General features: G+C 37.1%; 1 protein-coding gene across 1 annotated transcript in view; it reads left to right on the top strand.

Annotated features, from left to right (window-relative positions):
* PARG (poly(ADP-ribose) glycohydrolase) overlaps nucleotides 1-14,285 on the top strand; it is a gene marked incomplete at its 5' end in the record, with an annotated part of 70,399 nt that overhangs the window by 24,485 nt on the left and 31,629 nt on the right. The window contains 2 exons of the mRNA XM_082486365.1: nucleotides 6,414-6,506; nucleotides 8,666-8,823. Of these exons, the coding sequence (XP_082342491.1) occupies nucleotides 6,414-6,506; nucleotides 8,666-8,823 (251 nt within the window). The remainder of the gene's footprint in view (nucleotides 1-6,413; nucleotides 6,507-8,665; nucleotides 8,824-14,285) is intronic.

The following is a 14,285-nucleotide window of genomic DNA, read 5'->3' as shown; positions in this document are numbered from 1 at the left end:
TTTATCCTCACCAAAATTGTGAAATTACAAAAGTTGTTCAATTTTTTTTTTCAGGAGACTATTCCAACTTGTCTTATATTTTGTGGTGCGTGCCACCTGCATATTCCTTGCTTGTGGCACTGAGCAAGTATTTCTCTTTGTGAGAATGTGAATAGCATTGCTTTGTTCATATATCTTTCTTTGTTATTTTCTTTGAATTGCAGACTTGAAGGAGGTTTAATAATGATGTTATGTTTAGGTAGGCTATATATGTCCTTATTTACTACACCTCTATTTGCAACCAAGTTTTTTCCAGCTTGGAAATATTCATCATGTGCGTCTTAATGTGCTGTAAAAATATACTGAGATTTTTTTTTTTATTTGAGACAAATTGAAGATGGTGAAGACAGTAAAAGAAAAATATTATTCCTGAAATTAGGAGAATGAACTTACTGTGACTAGAGTACATAGAAGTTATAGTTTGTCTAATTAGTTAGGAGGTTATAACTGCCTCTAACCATGTGATATCTTACATTAGCATAATTAGGAAAACTGTTACTGGAAAGACAGTTCAGTATAGTAACTGATGGTACAGAGCACTTACAAACTCTAACTGAAACAAAGTAATTCTAAGAAAGTGCATGAGGCATTATGGCAGCTGGGAAGAAAAAAGTCAGAAAGTCAAAATCCATTAGAATTAAGAAATAAGAGACACAAAGGGTGAAGGAAGCATTCTGGTCTTCCCTTTCATCCTTAAGAACGTGGTTCAGTTGGTCCTTGTCCTGCTACAAAAGTTAATATGGGGAAACAAAACCAAACAAATTGAAAGCGTTAAGCCATTGCTATCTTAGCATGCTGGTTGCCTGTTGGCGTGATGACTCTACCTTCCCATGTGATAGATAGAGCTGTCCAAATTTGTGTTCTGTACGTGCAGTTTGTTTGGTTTGATGAGCTGTCAGATTTAGATTTAGACTCTCTACCATCACTATCGCCCCATGCTACCTCAGATCCTTCTTATTAGGACTGTCAGGCATACCCGTTCATTACATTTCGGAGGACTGGTTTATAGTGACAAGAGGCCATTACTTATGGCGGCATTTAGTCAGGCTTCTTTGCTACAGTATAAATGTTCATTTTGTGAAATTGCAATGCAGGTTTAGCCAAGAGCTCTTACCTCTGCTACGGCTCGCTGAACCATTTGCATCTTATGAATTGGAGCCCTAAGTCATGTTCATTTCACCAGTTACTCAAGTGCAAATACTGATGAAATCGCCAAGTGATTTCTTTGGCAAAAGACAAGTCATGCTTTGCAGCTCTGATTCCCTCAGGGTATAACTCCTGCTTTTATTTAATTCCTAAATAATTTTTTGCATGATTGGAGGACTATGAATAAAGTCAACAATATATTTGTGTTTTTATTTCAAGTCCTGAAGGAAGCTGCAGAGGACATGTATGCATAATACGGAAAGGAGAAACTGATCAATTGTTCAAAAACAAAATTGCTATGATACTTAATGTATTTTCCTTTATCAGCAATTTTTGACAACCATTTCATTTTTTAGAATTCCTCAAAGTTATAAAACGAATGTTATTTTTTTAACAATGGAAATACAATCCTTTCTCTTAATCTTTGCATGGTTGTAGCCTTGAAAAAGATTGCACACAGTGAAAAGCACATTACTGAATCAAAGCAGACATTCCTTTACTAGGAGATTTACTTCAAAGTGAGGTGCTTGTTGTAACGGCTTCACACTAACTAGAATATTACTGCTTTTTCAGTGAGAAGAGTTGCAACAGGTATCTGCCTTTGTAGCGCTTTCACAAGAGGTGTGACTGGTTCTGTTTCATCTACCACCCACCCTGCATAGCATCTCATAATGCAAGACTTTTTGGCAGTCTGGTTTGACTCATTAATGCAGAGGAAGACTATTCCCCCCTCCCAAGTTATTTTCTTGTAGCATTAGCAAGCTGAAGGATCTCAGGAAGTTATCAGATGAACGTGGGAACTGGCGAAACATGGTGTGTGTATTTGGGGAGATAGAATGACATATCCCTCTTTTAACAGCAACAAATAAGTAGAATGTGTAACGTGACTTTAAATATGCTGGATTTTTACATCAGTACAAGTCACTGCTTCCTGAAGAGAGTTTCCTTCAAAATAAATCTTCATTCAGTTCTGTGACCAGGTATTCTCTGTGCTGTTGCTAGGTTCTCATGGGTTGGCATTTGCGTTGTGGGATGTCTGTCAGATGTAGCTGTGGTGTCAGCACTCTGTGTCCTGGAATCCTTTTACTTTCCATGATTTGAGTGCTCTTTTTGCTCCTTTCGAAGTCTGAAAAGACTGTCACAGATAGAACCAGGCTCTGTGTTGGACTGATCATAGCTGAGAATATGCAGTGACAGTGGCTGTTCTACTGGTCTACAAAGATGTAACTGGGGTGTCATGCAGGTTTAGTGGTCAAAAGAAGATGAGGGCCAAGCAGCCAGGGTTTTGCAAGTGTTCTTTTCCTTAGAAACCTCATAGGAGTGGTACCTGTACAGGAAGAGTCCCTGGGCAGAAAGTTATGATTACATGGATGTGGCCATGACTCAAGTTAGTTTTTTAGAAATGTAAAGTAAGGAAGGCTACATATTTCTGGCTTACTGCCACTGTTCAGTAATGGGTTATAGCCTCAAGATATAAATGGGAAGCTCAGGACTGAGTAATTCCTGAAGCAGTTGTTTTTAGGGAGAAAGGTTTTTTGGTTGTTTGTTTCTAAATAAAACCAAAACAATAAACAAAGCAGCACCTGCAGTTGAACAACAGAGTTCTTGGATTACTCACTGCAGCAGCTATTTTGTGAAGTTACAACGTTTCCAGGAAGAAACAAACTATGTTTGAGCTTGAAAACTGTTGATGTGCTTCCCTGCGATATCTAGGAGACCTTTGCCTAAATAGGGCAGTATTCAAAACAGGGATGCTTAGGCAGCTTGGTGGTTTGATTAGAGGATGATGTGGAGTTAAGAGTTTCTTGGCAAGGTCTGTGAACTTAGCACTCACAATGATCATCTTTTTGAAGTCATTTATTTGTCATGTAAGAATAACCTGTCTGAAGTCCAATGAAAACACTTCTGGGCATTAAGAGCTCTGAATTTTGAGGTTTTTGTTAGTGGATGTCTAGTAGAAGTCATACATAGGAACAATATAGAGATGAGAGCATGTTCTGGTGCAACATTAGAAAGGTTAAGGAGAAGGAAAAGTAGAATTTCAGAGTTTAAGAAGTGAACTTTGTAGTTACGCATTTTGTATCAGAGCTGAGCTGTGCAATTGCTGGCCCTGCTTCTGTTTTGGGAAGAAATTGTCTCATAGTATTATATTGTTTTCAAAGGAGCATAAAGAAAAGGTTGAAGTCTTGACAGCTATGACAAAGTCCAGTGCCATAATGTGTCACCAGATAAGTGATACTGTATAGTCTGTGGCAGCCAGCAAAGCATAGCAGCCACTATTTATATGTCAACTTTAAAAGAGAGGAAGTGTTACCCGAAGGGGAGAGAATATCAGAATTTGACAGCTGGGTAGACATCTGGGGTTAAATGTCATCTTTTGAATAGATTTAACTTACATATTCATTTTATGTATTGAGATCTGAAGTTCCAGCCTTTAAATGCTCATTTTGTTACTTTATGGCACTTAAAAACATTGTGCATAAGAAGAGAACAAAGTTTCCTGCTAGAGCAGATGATGTTAAAGGTCATAATTTTCAATATCTGATTTATACTGTATAAATATGTAGGTGCATATGCAGCCAACAACAGGAGAGAGATGCATCTTCTTCATTTCTTAACCTTAAAAAAAAAAAAAGCTTGACTTTTTCAGTAATAATTTGTGTATTGGATTCCTCCTCTATTATATCAAATGACTTTCATGTTTCCTAGGCTTGCTGTTCTTCGAAAGTTCTTGTTTCAGTTTAAAACTTTAAATTGGAACCCTATTTGTATGTCTCCATGAGCAGCATACAAAATGGATGGAAAGTAACTGTAGGTATTGGGATTGTTTTATTGGTGCCCCTTCCCCACCATAAGTTGTATGTCTTTTGAGCATTTGTTTGTGTTCTTGTTTTTTAACTTCCTGAGTACTCTTATCTCTTTATATCACTTGGAACAGGAGGAAATAGAGCAGAGATACTTCTGTTCTTCCAAGATCATTAAAATAACTACAGAAGTTGTTAGCCTTCAAACAATATTTTCAGCTTGGCGTTTATGGGGAACAGTGTGCTTTGAATCAGAGGCACCATATTTTCTTCTTAAGAAAATTGCCAGTATTTTTTTTTTTTTATATATTCTGAAGCCTCTGTGAAACTTTCCATTGAAGTATGAATTACAAAGCTTTGATTATATAACTAAAAAGATCACTTTATGTGATTTCACAATTACTCTGAAATGTCACAGAGACTAAAGTTGATAATACCTTGATGCTGTCTCATCCATTGTGTCTGCTATTGTTTTTGTGTGAAACTGGTAGTAAATCCAATTATTTTAGAATCATAGAATGGTTTAGGTTGGAAGAGACCTTGAAGATTGAGTTCCAGCCCCGCTGCCATGGGCAGGGACACCTCCCACCAGACCAGGTTGCTCAAAGCCCCATCCAGCCTGGCTTTGAACACCTCCAGGGATGGAGCTTTCACAGCCTCTCTGGGTAACCTGTTCCAGTGCCTCACCACCCTCAAAGTGAAAAATTTCTTCCTAATATCTAATCTAGATTTCTACCTTTTTCCAGTTTGGAGCCATTCCCCCTCGTCCTATCGCTACATGCCCTAGTAAAAAGTCCTTCCCCAGCTCTCCTGTAGGCCCCCTTAAGGTACTGGAAGGCCACAATAAGGTCTCCTGGGGGCCTTCTCTTCTCAGAGTTCTGACAGTTTTACTTGAAAAATAATATTCTATAGTTGTAAAGCCACAATTTCAGAATTTTAATTATTTTAATATAGAAACTGTTAGAAGGTAGTTGTCTCAAAGATTCCCTGGATGTAGGGGAAAGAGGGAGGTAGAAGGCTGAACCGTAACCTTTATCTGGTGTTCCCCATCTGTAATGCAAGTTGTGTATTTTCTTCTGTCTGCTCTTTGCTTTAAATGCAGCATGTAAATCTAACAGCCAGTCACATCTGGTACCTGGATCTCTAGATCAGGGGGAAAAACTGCACCACAGCACAGGAAGATGGAGAATGTGCTTTTTTTTTTCCTGATCTTACTTCAGCCCATTCATAGGGCAGAATGAGAGACTTTTGAGGATACAGCATGCTTTTGTGCCACTTTGCGTATTTCAGCTCCCACTGCTTTGTGTTGCTTTTCTTTTCACAACATCCCCTTCATGTGCCTATCCTAGCTTTTCTTAGAAGAGCATTGCCCACCGTAAAGAACCTTTTGCACCTTTTAGAAATGGATGTATAGTACATGAATGGGGGTGTGGGGAGTGGGTGGGTTCATCTAAACCCTCAGTACGTTATGCTGAGCTCAGAACTGGCAGTTGCAACTTAGAAGAGAGATCCTGGTGTTTCTCTGAATATGTTGAGTTGATATGCTTTGGTAGCAAAACATGTCAGCAGTGGGCCAGACAGTGTCACGCAGGGAACTGAGAATAGGACAAGAAGCGTTCGATGCGACTTGGTCTTGGGTATAAAAGCTTTGAGAAGCCTTGTGAAACATTGGTGTGCCCATTTTTTTGAGTGTTGTCAACTCTGGTCTCTCCTTCTCAGGAAGAACATTAGAGCAGGGAGAGAGGGGCAGCTAAAATAGTCATAGGATCAGCTGTCTTACAGGAAGAGACTGAAAAGATTACAACTTCAGCACGTGGGACCAGGCAGGCTGCACCCATTAACGTATGTAATCCAACAGCTATAGTTCTTGAGGGAACATGGTGGGGATGGACAGCAGAATGTGCCCAGGCTTGCATGCTCTTCGTACGTAGCATTTCCTGTTGCTGCTGCTGAGGACCACTGATCTGACCCAGCAGAGCATTTCATATGTCCTTAACAGGAGAATGTCACAGGTATTTGTCCTGGACTTTGACCTGAATATGAAAGTTAAGTAAATAGTTAAGTAAATCATTCCAATGCTTTTGTGCTTAGGTAGTGGTTGTTACCAGTTGAGAATTTGGTTCATTGCTCTGGAAAGAGTCCAACTAAAGGATAACTTATTCAAGGTTCCTTTATAGGGCATTTGGTGACATGTTTTCTCAACTGCAACTTTTGAGAGTTGTTTCTGTATTTCAGTTAGTGGATTATTGCAAGGTGAAATGCGGTGAGGTACTACCATGAAAAATGCTGCAGATTTACACGAAGCTAATAGGACCTTTTTTTTTTTTTTTTCCTCTTGTTTCTTTTGAATAGGTCCTGTTTTCACAAACTTATCATACAATCATTATTTCTCAGTTAAAAAGCCTTTTTTAATTTTTTTAACAGGTTCTTGAAGATGCAGAAGCTCAACACTTGTTCCAGTCCATTCTTCCTGATATGGTCAAGCTGGCGCTCTGTCTCCCTAGTATCTGCACCCAGGTAAGTAACCCAGCTAGTGAAGTGCTCTGTGGCAGACTGCTTTTCTGCAAACTGTAACTAATGGGTAAGGTCAAAACATCAGGATCATGTTGCATTTTTAATAAAAGCTATAGGTTTTGTGTTGAGTGTAGCTGAGGCCTAGGGAGCAGAACAGACAGTGCACATCTATAATGACATAATAGAATGTAAAAAAGTATATCTCGCTGTCATATTTTTAGGCTGAACTTCAGTAACACCTGCATTTCTATATGCTGGGGTTGCTTCTTGATTTTCTTAAGTGAAATGGCCACGAATCCTATCAGGCTTGAAAATTACACTTATAAACTGAAATACTTCAATAATCTTGAAATGTCTAATTTTTAATTTTAGATTTTTTTTTAATCCTAGAAGTAGTATTTTTCATAAAGCCTTTACTTACTTGGCATCATATTTTCTTCTAGTTAAAGCATTATAATACTTGCACACATACAAACCTTAACTAATTCTTTATTATTGTTATGGGAATCAGTTCTGTAGGTAGTAAATCTGATAAAAGTGAATAGCACTGATCAAGGCAGTGAAGATGTATGATAGGTAACACGTTAGCAGGGTAATGACTCTAATTTGTAAGCTCCTTTGTTAAAATTTTCTAAATTGATTTTGTTGGACAGGAGCAGGGAAAATCTCTCCCTACTTTGTTATGCCACAGAGGTCGTACAGTAGATACATAACTTCAAACACTGAATATTTTTTAATTTATTTTTTTTACTAGTCACTTGATGGGGAAAGCTTTTGAGAATGCTATGAAATGTCTGAACACAAAATCGAGCACAACGCTTGCAAGTTCATATAGTAACGCCTTTTATAAGGATGATGCACTGCTAGGCAGTGTAAATTGTGAAGAACTTCGTCAGACTCATTTTTTTGGTTAGACATCAAGTTAAATTTGTTCCAATAAAGCATACTGTCCAAAATATGCTATTTTTAATAGGCTGTAGCACTTATTACAGGGAGATTCTCAAGCCTATTCGCCCTCTAGCTGTGTGACTTCAGACATCATAATACAGCTTGTTAATTAAATAGCCAGAAGACAGAATGAGATTCAGTGAATGTGAATGTAGTAGCTCTAAGAATGAAGGAAAACTTGTTTGTTTTGTAGAGTAAACAGGGCTGTGTATTCAAGAGTTCAAATTAGTAGCAATTTCTGTATTCACAACTAAAAGGAATAAAATGTAGCTGCTCAGCTCTCCTGGAGCTAGGCTAATTACAATGACTGAGAATACTGGAAGAACGGGTGAAAACTGTTCTCTTTCTCCTGTCAAGTGGGTTAATCATAATTGTTACAGGACTCCTTAGCAGTCAGAATAACACACACACACACACACCCTTAGTATTATCACGTAATTAAAAAAAAAAAAAAAGAAAAAGCTGTGAATGTGGTAAGCAAAAATGCCAAATCAGGAGGCTAAAGCCTGATAAAATGTATAACACATCAGGGTTTGTTAGTTCCTCCACCCCTATGTTTCCTTTTATATTAAGGAAACAGTGACTAGAGTCAAATGAAACTCCAAACCGAAGACCAAAGTGAAGATGAACTATTTGTTCATTCTGATTATAAAAGAATCGGTACTCGTGCGTGTTCTGGAAATATTATCAGGGTTATTTCTTCAAGTAGGATGGAAAAAAATTCCAAGCGAGTCATAAAGTGATGATCTGTGGCATGCCTTCCATGTCTCCTTGTGAAGTATAAAGCACGGTTATTGTAGCTGAAAGCATTCCTTAAGGGTCCTTAATGACACAGCTATTGAAAGTGGGGTTTTGCTTCAGTTTTTAAGATTGCCCAGGATTTGCAACATCCCATCTATTTTTTTTCCCCCTCCGTTCCTCAAGGTTTTGTTTGATAAGTTGTGTTTTCTTGGTCTTTCTTTTTATTATTGATTAGAAATCTGCGGTTTGTCAAGCAAGCTTTTTCTGAATTGTCTTGAATAAACTGTTTTTGACTTTAATGGTGCTGCTGATTAAAGGCTTCACCAATGGCCTAAATTACTCTTGCTCTAATTTAACAAATGTAATTTTGTGCTCCTGTTTTTTCTTTTAAAACGGGTAAGCTAATTATTTTTCTCTCTCCTTCCCTCGCTTCTCTCCTGCCCCTCCCTCCCCCTCACTTCTTTTGTTGGTAGCCAATACCTCTCCTGAAACAAAAGATGAATCACTCCATCACAATGTCACAGGAACAGATTGCTAGTTTTCTAGCCAATGCTTTCTTCTGTACTTTTCCACGTCGCAATGCGAAGATGAAGTCTGAGTATTCTAGTTATCCAGACATTAACTTCAACAGGTATGGCACTCTGGAGTAAATGAAGCTGATAACCCTTCAATGAAAATATTGTGGTCATTTAGGGGAGAAACTCCATTGTTTCTTTCGTGTTTCTGTCACTAATTTCAGTAGCCTGCTCTGTCTTTTCTGTTTACCTGTAAGGGATGAGAAAACTATGCAAATATGTAAGAAAGGATCTCGTGCACAGGAAGATATACTTAATATTCCAATTTTTTTTTTTCATGCGTGCACATGCACAAACACAGTCTTGCTCTGGCATAATTAGGCTGATACAATTCGCTACCTCCTCATAAGCCATTTGTCTGCAAATGGTGTATTTTAGCTGTGCTTCAATTACAATCTGTAAGTATTTAAATTAAAGGTCCATGTTTCTCCAGCCATGTTTCTGTTGCCTCCTTTGTGTAGCAGTGGTGATCTATGCATTAAGTCAGATCAGTAGGACTTAATTCTTCAGCATCCATACAATCCCTTATCATTTTAAGGCAGTTGTAGAGCTGCATGTTAAAATAAACCTGTCCTTTCGCTAGAAGTTAGCCTAAAAAGGTTTCAAGACCATAATAAGTATTTAGTTAAAGATACTCTGATTTCTAAACAAATGCTTATTGTTTTTTCCTCAACACTAGCTTACAGACAGATTTGATTAGAAATTTTTTCTTCACATCTTTTATTTTTTAAATATGCTTATTTCAGTTTTAAATGGGGGGAAGAGGACAGAGACATTTTCTGCTGCAGAATGTTATGGTTCACCTGGACTTGCAGATTAGAAATGAGAGTCTGTTGTCTTCTGGGCACTTCCATACAAGTCTGTGTAGATGAACGTTAAGTTTATTAGGCTAGAGCTTGGATAGATTATTGATCTAGAGTTTTTCTTATTCCTCGCAGTTAACCTACGTTGTGTATATGCTCTGAAAACTGAGATGAAATATAAAAATACTGTTACCTGTGATCCAGCACACTTGGGTACGTGTGTCATAAGAGCTGTATCAGACTAGAACTTCCCAGAATAAATCGTCAGACGTGCCAATGTACTAATAACAGTTTTGATGCTTATTATCTTTGTGGGCTAGCATGGGTTGCTCTACACTGTGTATTTCAGAGAGAGCAGGGTCATGGTCTTGGTGTTTATTCCAACAGTGCGGTGGGTTATGGAAGAGAAGTGTGAGTGGACATTAATGTGCCATACAATTCAGCATATTTTTCCACACTTAGTTCATAAGAACAAATAAATGAAAAGTACCATCCCTGCATTAAAAAAGATTAGAGCAGTTAAAGAGGACAGTAAAGTTCTGGAAAGAGTTCTGTTTGACTGTACCAGCTACGCACTTCTAGCTGAATTGTATGTTTTGTTTTGTTTTTTTTTAAAGGACTTTAAGGTACCAGTTTTTGTTGTAACTTAAGCATGCTATAAATCAAGCAGTTACATTCTTACCAAATACAGAATAAAATGTTGTTAAATCACTGGAGCAAATTCATATTTTCTTCTCTGAACATTGCACAGCAATGTAAAGTCACTGTAGTACAGTGTAATACTAGTGATTAACCTGGGGCATAATATTTTGAACTACTTAAAAAAAGCCTTGGCAGATTATTAGGTAAATAGTTTCCTGCTGCAGACTTAAAGAATGACCAGTTTAAAGTCTTAACTATTCGGGGATTTTCTGCCCTATTCCAGTCTGTCCTCTTTTGTTTTCCAACTTGGCTGCCTAGTGCTATCACTCGTGGTAAGTTCCAGCAATGTCATTTGAAAGGGGTAACGCAGCAGACAACCTTCAGGCCTTCCTCTTGCATTATGGATGAGGTAATGCTCAACTGCTAGTGACACAGGGTAGAAATCCGTTACTATTCGTGTAAGTGCTAGAAAATTGTTACCAAACTGGAGAAAAGAAGGGAAGCTGATGTCCTCTGGTTCTTGAGGATTAAAAGTGGCTCTTCCTCAGTGTTTGCTAAATTATGCCATTTTTATTTAATTAACATTTCCTTTTTCGGTCCTTTTTTACTTAATCATTTGTTGGACCAAAATTTTCTCCCCCTGCTTATTTTGCATTTGATAATGAGCAGATGAGTGAAGTTGAATGAGGCCTGACAGGCAGTGGATAAATTAAGAGGAAATGTATCAATGAGAGGGGGACTGGCAGGATAAAAGCAAAAGGAGATTGAAGAGAGTGAGTGGTGGAAGAAGCACCACAAGAATTTACAGTTTTCTATCATGCTACTTTATATAACCTGACTTAGTTGAAATCCAAAACGAGGGGGAAGAAGGAGGATGGATAGTATCTTATGTCTTTTTCCTTCTGTCAACCCTGTATTTTCTTGCCCTGAAAAGTTCTTTAGTAGCAAGGACAGAGAATAAAATGTCATGTTTTCAGCTATTGTTTCAGACTTGTAAAGATGACAAGGTTTGGTCCTTTGCAGTGTGTATTTTCAGCTTTTCCAAAAAAGCCTTTCATGAAGCTGGATATACTCAAAAGGCAGTAGGCAGTGACTGAAGTAAAAATGTTTGTGACTTTTTTTTTCCTCTTTATAACATTGTTTTGATGTAAAGGCTTTGGAGGCTGCTGCTCTGCTCTGTCTGCTTAGGGATGGGCATAACAGATTGTTCCGCACAGCAACCCTTTCTCCCCACAGTATTATAGTCTGCAGCTTTTTCCAGACTTAGTTCTTTCCTCAGCGTAATTCATCTGCTACATGACTGTGAATGAATGACTTTGTTCTTTAGGTGCAAAAAAATAGTCTTCTATGGTTCCCTAATGAAGCAAAATTACTGAGCAGATGCTAGCATTTGAGTGATTTTTAAATTTTTCTTTAGCAAATGTGATGTTCTTTGATTCTACTATGTATGCTCTTTCTACCCTCATACGAAAGGCTTCCACCATTCCCCTCAAGTCTTTGAGATTCAAAAAGTAAAATTTGTGCCTTAAGTAAGAAACACAACTGTATAAGCTGTTACTTTGTGTTTTCAGTTTTGCACAGCAGTCATTTATCAATTCACTTTGTGCAGACTTAAACATTAGTAGCTTTTTATACACTATAAAATAGTTACAGTTTCTACATTTAAATGCTTCTTCCCTCACAGTCTTCTGTCTGCATTAGATCTTTACAACAGACGGTCAGTGCAAAATATTGAGAATTTACTTTTTTCTTTTTTTTTTTTCTTCCCTTCTCCCTCTGTTAAGCATTTACTGGTGCACCATTACTTGGCACTGTTACTAGAGTGATGATGGCAAGTTGTTTGAATGCTGGTGCATGTGCTAATAAGTGCAACTGTTTGGAAGGGAGTCCACTGTATGTGTTAGTATTAAGTCATCTATGCTTTAGCTCTCCTCTCCTGCCTGTTGGTCTTGCCAGATGAGAGGAGAAAAAAAAGTAAGCATTCATCTTTTGACACTGAAGCACTTAGTTTAATAGTATGTTGTGACACCAACTGTCTATTTCGGTTGGTCATCGTGGTACAGACTGGAAGTCACCTGTGTATAATGAAATACTCAGTAATTTAATTGAACTCTTCCTTTTCGTACTTGGCAAGGATGGGACTATTATGATTCTTATGTCATTAATAATGTAATTCATTTCAAATGTAGTTAATAAAATGAAATTCATAGTTTAACTTTGAGAGCTTTAATATTTATGAATTCTGCTAGACGGAATGACATCCGTTCAGTGGCCAAACATTAGATCATACTAAATAGCATAAAATACTGCTTCCGTTCAAAATACCAAGCTAAATTTAAAGAGTTCATTTTTTCTTTTTAAAAACACTTTTGTAATAATATAAGATGGAGATAGATTGGGCAGCTTTATGCAAAAATATCCCATCGCAAGAGAAAAATAATTACATTTGCCATTTTTTTCCTCTTACTGATAAATTTTCCATGGAAGTTGAATGCTGTTGAATGTAGAGCGTGAATTGCACTGACTCATGTGAGATCGTCTCTACAATAATGATACTGGTTGCACAGTTTAAAGTAGTTTCTTATGGTGATGCTCATAATTAATCTTCTTTGTGAATAGTTTGTTGTTTAACATAGCACTTTCATAAGAATATATTCCTCTTGAAATATATTAAAGATAAGATTGAACTGTGCTTTCTTGCTTTTTTTTTTTGTGTCGTTACAATAACTCCTCTTTTCTTTTTTCAAAAAAAACTACGGTAGTTAAGCTGGAGATACTATGCATCTGTAATAGTTCCTGTCAAAGCAACTGAGGTTGAATTTATAATTGAAGGTGGTATGTCTACCGACATAAGCCTGGTAGGTCTTTCGGCACATATATTTGTGGATACTCTCGTTTGAAACTGCCAGTATGCCACTAGGACTGAATTTCTTCATCTTTATCAAAGAAACCTTTAAAGTAATTTCAAATGATTGGAAATGAGGGAAAAAAAACCCAGTAGTTAAGATATATGTGTCTTTTATGGAATGTATAATACATGAAAGGAAATGGGCCAACTGTATAGTACATTTATGCAGGAGAATTGAAATCTAATTTACCAGTAATGCAATTGTCTCTTCATAAACAACATCAATTTCACAACACTAATGAGTATTCTCTGGGGAATAAATTATCCCACGACTTCGAGAGAACTTGGTTTGGGCTAAGAAGATGCATTGCTCCTCTGAAAAGTGGTTCCAGGTTTTCTGAGTTTACAGACGCTAGTCCTACAAAACTGATTCTGTTATGCCTGCCTTAGGTCTATGTTCTAATTAGCCTTGGATGGAATACTTTGAGTATAATTTTCTGAAAAAACTTAAAATCAACATTTATGTGTGATAAACAATGAAATACTCTTTAAATAGACAACTTTAAAAGGATGCCATTTGTAACAAGTCTGGCATAATTACTTTGCTGTAGTGACTAAAACTACTCGATCTGAATATTTTTTTGTTAGCTTAGTAAATATAGTCTTTTTAGTCCAGAACTTAGTTGTACCATGCTGTGGGATGTCTTTTGTTTTAGATCCTCAGGAAAAAAACATTTTACCCTGCTATTCCTTGGGTTTGAGTACTTGACTCCTAAATCACCAAAACTTTCTCTTAAAACAGGTTTATAATGCTGCAAGTTACTTGCCACGATAAACAAAAGTACAAAATTATAATCACAGAGAATAGAGATGTGGGTATATGTGAGTGTCTGAGACAGAAAGATAGTTCGTACATCTAGATTACTAACAAAATTACAGTGCTCAATTTTTTGTTTATACAAATCTTAAAAGTCACTATTTAATCTAAAGATGAAGTTCTAACTAAACATAAGGGTGTTGAATAGTACGATGTTATTAAATTTAACTTTTGAGATGACGACAGCTTGTACTTATGACACATGACAGTAAATAAGAAAATGCCTATGAGGTTGAGTTATTGAATGTATTGTTTTTCTCCTACTTGACACCAAGGGAATTCAAAAGCTCTAAATTACTTCCTGTATAAACAGAGAAAGGAAGGCGGTTTTAATACAGAGGAAATGTT

This window comes from Vanellus vanellus (genome assembly GCF_965231255.1).
Source record: "Vanellus vanellus genome assembly, chromosome: 7".
NCBI lineage: Eukaryota > Metazoa > Chordata > Aves > Charadriiformes > Charadriidae > Vanellus > Vanellus vanellus.
The sequence above is the reverse complement of the archived record's forward strand: the minus strand, read 5'-3'. Positions and strand labels throughout refer to the sequence as shown.